The sequence below is a fragment of the Notothenia coriiceps genome, unplaced genomic scaffold (genome assembly GCF_000735185.1).
Source record: "Notothenia coriiceps isolate Sejong01 unplaced genomic scaffold, NC01 NC01_scaffold00030210, whole genome shotgun sequence".
Classification (NCBI taxonomy): domain Eukaryota; kingdom Metazoa; phylum Chordata; class Actinopteri; order Perciformes; family Nototheniidae; genus Notothenia; species Notothenia coriiceps.
In genome coordinates, this window is record NW_011362911.1 from 1 (window position 1) to 5915 (window position 5915).

A 5915-nucleotide genomic window follows, 5' to 3' on the forward strand; every position below is an offset into this window, starting at 1 on the left:
GCCTCTGTGCACCCCCTTCTATTTAAATGTAATGGTTTGGTCCTGCCTCCAAACGCGTGCAGCACCAGCACTTGCAGAGAATGAAAGTATGTGATGCTAGTACTTAGCCTAAATACGTGTGTTGTACCATGTTTCAACAACCAACAAAGTCAGGCTCTAAGAAAAGAAGAGAAAGGAGAGAAAGACAAGAGAGAGGGACTAAAGGGAGGTAATTGACTTCAGAAACGCTTTTTGTTATATTCCATGGAATGCTCTTAACATCCTGATAGCAATGAATATATTAAATGCTTTGACAATAAATACATACAAAAATGTCCTCTGTGTAAGCCGTGGCGCTGTAAAAAGCACGACCAATCATCTGAGCCGGCCCGGCTAAAGTAACTGGATGGCCTACCTGCCTGTCAGCCGTCCATCTCGTGCACAAACTTATCTCGTGCCCTCATTGGTCATGTGCGCGTTCGTGTGTGTTGGAGGAGAGGCTCAGTAAGGAAGTCTGAAGGAAGTGACAGATTTTTTCCGGTTGTGTATTTTCAAATTCTAATGCACTCGAGCTGGTTCCTCCAAAATTACCTACCCCACCTTTAAGTTGTTTATAAAGACAACATGTAAAAGATTCCCTAGTCAGCATTTTTAAATGTACAGGTTTGCCGTTTTTCTCTGTTTAACAACCTCGTAAATGGGTGTTGGACTTTTTTTTTGTTCTCACATTTGAAAATGCTAAACAATCAATTAATCTGACAAGTTAATGACCAGATTATCCAGTGGTTTACAGTAAAGACACAGAGATTATTGACTGACTGATATTGCCTGAAACCAACTTTTGACCTCTTGGTGGTGTTACAGTTCCCCAACCCTACCAGCAAAAATACATGCACGCGGGCATAATTGATGCGAAGTGGGTGGTGTTTGAATCAGTATCCATGAAAATCAAGTGCTTTATTTTATCCCTCCCCCACCCTGCATGGCGTCACCTCCGCTTCTACCAGAGCTTCATTAAAAAGCCTTCAATATGTGTGCATATGTATCTCCTTCTGCCAGAACAGTCGGCGAGAGAGAGCGAGAGCTAGCCAAGTGTTGTTTCGTATGGATCGTTGCGAGCCTCTCTCTCCTAATGGTGTATATAATTCAGGTGCCCTCCAGGCATGCTTTCAGGAATTCTTTTGCCCGAGGTAATGGGGAGCAAAGGCCTGGGTTTTAGACCCTTGATTATTCCATTGATGTGGCAGGCTGGAAAAAAGTCATCTCCAACCGGATTAGTGCCAACATCCCCATTAATTATCGATGAATCGGGGGCTTAGGGTTTAGCTAGGTGCTGGGTGTCGCCCTGTGCAAGTTAGCGGAGCGCGGGCTTGCTCAAATGCAGTTATCTACTCCCGTTGCAGTGAATAGAGCAAGAAGCTTTAGAAGTGCTTTGTGTGTAATCAATAAATAACTGGATCCAATTCTGTGCACTGCTTCAGCATTTTCTTCCCCTTCCCCTCACTTCCAGTCGAAAGACGCGAACAAAAGTCAGTTATCAGCTGCTGAAATTTCTGGCAGTGAGGGTGCACTTGTTTACCTCGCCTCATGTTTCTTTTATGATTATCGTCTTCATTGAGGGTGGCTCGCATTTTTGAATAATGATAATAACAATTAGGCTTTTCACAGCCACAGATGGGAAGAGCCTCTGGAGCTGTATAGAATTCGTACAGTAATTGGGTAGTTTTGAATATGTGCTGTGTGTGTGTGTGTGTGTGTGTGTGTGTGTGTGTGTGTGTGTGTGTGTGTGTGTGTGTGTGTGTGTGTGTGTGTGTGTTTTGAGTTCATGTTGTTGAGTCTGAATGCAGAGAAAAGGCCCACGGAGCGTCTTCCTTTCACTTTTCCTCTCAGTGCTCGAATGCTCTAAGCTGTCTCAGTGTTCCCCTAAGGTGAGGTTAACTGGCCTTAATAGAGCCTTATCGAAGCCCTACAGGTTGCTGTAAGCAGCCATGATGCCATTGTTATGAAAAGCAGCTAGCTTTGTTAGCGCTGTTTGTGCCTCTGACTTCCCTTTTTCCACATATTTTCCTTTTATTTTCCGCCTTCCCCCTCCTCACAACCTCCCCTTTTGTAGTGCCGTGTTACTCTTTCCACCTCAGGTAAAATGGCAGAATGCGCGGGGGCGACGCTTCAATAACTATTTCCCCTCAGGATAATAAAGACTAAATCTCTCTGTCATTTTCAATTCTGCGCAGGCTTGGATGGGAGAGTGGGGAAATGCGACCTTACAAGTCCTTTGTGCTCTCCTTCTCCCTCTCATTCTTGCATCAAGATGCGCTTGCTGTGTTTTCAAGAGGAGGGGGGTGAAAAATGAAAGGCAGGGTTATTTATAAATGTATTAAAAATGAATGCATTTATGAGGTGCTGTTTTCCAGCCATTCTTTGCTTGCCATTGTTGCGTCTCTATACCCCTCCGTCTGTGCATACAAAGCCCTCCAGAATTCCTTCGAAATCGTATTTATTCCCTTTGAACGCAGAGCCGCATCCAATGCAGGAAGTAAACAAACTGTGTGTCTGATCTGTCTCTTCCTGTTTCTTGTCATGTGACAGGTGATGGCATGGACAACAGCATGGCCTCGCCGAGCACAGGGGATGACGATGACCCGGATAAAGAGAAGAAGCGCAACAAGAAGAGAGGGATCTTCCCTAAGGTGGCCACCAACATTATGAGAGCATGGCTCTTTCAGCACCTTACAGTGAGTTGAATGAAACACCATTTGTTCTCAGTTGCTCTCAGTTTTCATTTCACGTGTGCACATTGAACTTCACCCACAGGCTTTTTCTTGCTCTTATTCACACATTTTCTATCTTTCTGGTTCTGCTCCTGTCTTATTTGATATACTTGCACTCAAAGGAACATGTACACGCACACACCCACGGACACACTCATTGACACTAACACCACCCTCTCTCCTCCGCCATTTAGTTCAGTTCGTACGGTGAACTCTTCAAAGATACAGGCCTGTAATCTGCTGACGATCTCAGCAGCCTGCTCATCTGCTCAAACTGAATAAGGTTTAACCAAGGAGAGACGCCCGCGGCCATAACTGCAGATACATAGATGAACCTTATTAAGAACAAATCTGTCATTATTTAACAGATGCCTGGGATGCTGTAAAAGCTCGTGGTTTGGCTTTATATTTACTCAATTAAAGCGGGTAATGTGAAAACCGTTAACAGCTGACAAATTGCTCATGAAGAAATAGTGTGGGAAAAATATATTTTGATGCTGAAATACAGCAATGTGACTGTGTGAGCAAACAGTACATTGAATTATGTCTCCACACATTTGCTGAGGCTGGGGGAAACAATTTTGCTGTTTGATTAAGGATATTGCATGGGCTTCTTTATTGATGTTAATGGTATGTATTGCACATTTAACAGCGCTAATGGTATATTGGAGGAACTTCTTTCATTGCGTACACTGTAGTGCGGCATTTGGCCGAGACATATAGTGTATATCTATGCACACAATATATACACACACATCTCACAAGGCTTCTTATACTTTTTGTTTCTCTTTGTGCTATCCCCTTTCCATCTGACCCTCACCACCTCCTTTACAAACCACCGGCTCTCCATCACACACATAACACACACATCATCACACATACACACTAACCTCTCCTCCAACTCCCTGACCTCAACCCATACACCTTCGGGGCTACAGGGGAAAGGTGTTTGAAACATACACACATCCTGTCTGTGGAAATAGAGTTCAGCACACACTCTGCAAGTGAAACACACACACAGCGACACATGCACTGTGTCATATTACACCATGAGGGAGGCTTCTCAGATCTCAAACAGGGGATACAGAAGAGGGGGATGAGGACGATCCATCATCTTTTTTTACCTGGAAGAAATAAGAAGTTGACCATGTGCACATACAGGCACACAATGGCACATATGTTATATTGCTTTATGGCAGAACACAGCAGGAAGCTCACCGTGACGTCACAGTTACAAATTTCAGTACATCGTTGGTGGAAAAATCACTTCAAATATGTCTTCAGTAAAGCTGAAAAAGAAATGAAATCCAGTCGGAGAGGAGCACCGTCCTGATCGCTTATGGGAAATGTGGTCTTCATTTTGAGAAACACTAGCATTAACAATGGTGTCAGATGGTCTAATATGTTTACACTTATCATTCTTGTTGTCACCATTAATCTAATCACCAGATATCTGTGTTTATAAATGCTACACATAGCACCCCTCGTGCAAAAACATTTACAGTATCTCTTGCACTGGCAGTATGTCTCAGCTGGTACAAACATAAACACAGACATCTGATCCAGGCTCATCCATCAGCTGGCCTGCCTTTGTTTCACAGAAGGATGGAGGATGAGTCTGGCCTCTCAGAGATAGACACAATGCCAATTAGGGACACACAGACACATGCATACACACACTAATTCATCTTGAGTGCTGTGGCTAAACGCAAACCTGAATACAGGAGCTGTTGTTTCTCAAGTATAACAGATATGCAGGATTTGACAGTGGAGAGACGATGGAGCAGAATTGGGTAGGAGTTTGGATACCCACCTTGATGTTTTTTTTTGTTATGCGCCCTCACATTTGGACCCTCAGGGGACTTCTCATTGTACCGAAGCGGAAGGGGAAGGTGGGTGGCTTCATACGGTTGTTTTTTAGGGTTGTTTTGAAGACATTTGTGCATCTCGCTTATCCATCAAGAATGCTAATTTCCAAAGGCATGCTATATACGGAAAAGGAAATGATTTAAAGCAGCTATGTTTGTTATGAGCATGGACACCAACAGTAGTACATGTTGTATTACCTAGATTCCTCGATTCAACACTGGCAGGGTCAAAACCACAGTACATGAAATATGCTTCTCTCTGTGGTGTGATGTGTGCAGTGACCGGTAGAGCAATGGTATTGAATTTGTGAGGATGACGACAGTCGCAGCACGCCGCGTTCCCTCCAACACGCCCAATGAGCTCATGTGTTGTCGACAGCACTTGTGGTGTTCATCATCGGAAGAATTTGGCTGCTCTGACTGGGAGCGACTAAAACTTTAGTATTAACCTCCTGTCAGCGATGGCTCGACATGCAGCTGTAAACTTGGTAGGGAACCAAATAGAGCCCAGGGGAGGGCTTTTCCACTTTTATACTCATCACATTTCAGTCACAATTGAGATTTTTCATTAAAACATTTGTTATGATAATCATTTTGGGACCGAATGGGGCATTTGACAAGATAAATCTGCACAAAATCCTTGATCCAATTGATAAACTCACTTATATGTGCTTCTATGAGAATCTCTTTGAATAGTAGATATTGTTCCATAGTGTGCAAATCATTTCTTCCCTCATAAATAACAAAAGAGAAGATATTTAACTAAATGAATTGTTGAAACATTTTTAAACTGATTGCATAACAGGCTGAGCTGCCTTGCTTTGTGTTACAACCAAAGAGACACGCATTGAGATGAACAAATAGCTTTTACCCAATCTCTATTTCCTTCATCCTTTCTATTGTGCAGTTGAAATCCACCTCACCCCTACTCACCCGCCCCTCCCTCCTCACAAATGGTATTTTCTTGTTTAATTTAACAAGAAATGAGTAGTAAATGAAGGCTCAGGCCTCAAATCCCCAACGCGCCCTGTGCTCTGCTCTCCACTCCCCTATGAAAAGGCAATTTGTGAAATTATGTGATAGAGTAATTAGATGGAATTCACCCCCGCCTCCCCACTACACACACCACTCCTATCCCCCTTTAGATTGTTGCCTTGCTAAACTGAAGTAGGTGTGTGTGTGTGTGTGTGTGTGTGTGTGTGTGTGTGTGTGTGTGTGTGTGTGTGTGTGTGTGTGTGTGTGTGTGTGTGTGTGTGTGTGTGTGTGTGTGTGTGTGTGTGTGTAGTGTGTAGTGTCG

At 43.5% G+C, this 5915-nt stretch overlaps 1 protein-coding gene across 1 annotated transcript in view; it reads left to right on the forward strand.

Moving 5' to 3' along the window:
- The first annotated feature begins 2567 nt into the window (after positions 1-2567).
- LOC104959286 (homeobox protein Meis1) overlaps positions 2568-5915 on the forward strand; it is a 39778-nt gene continuing 36430 nt past the window's right edge. Inside the window, exon 1 of the mRNA XM_010787151.1 lies at positions 2568-2714. Within this exon, the coding sequence (XP_010785453.1) occupies positions 2577-2714 (138 nt within the window). The 5' untranslated portion in view covers positions 2568-2576. The remainder of the gene's footprint in view (positions 2715-5915) is intronic.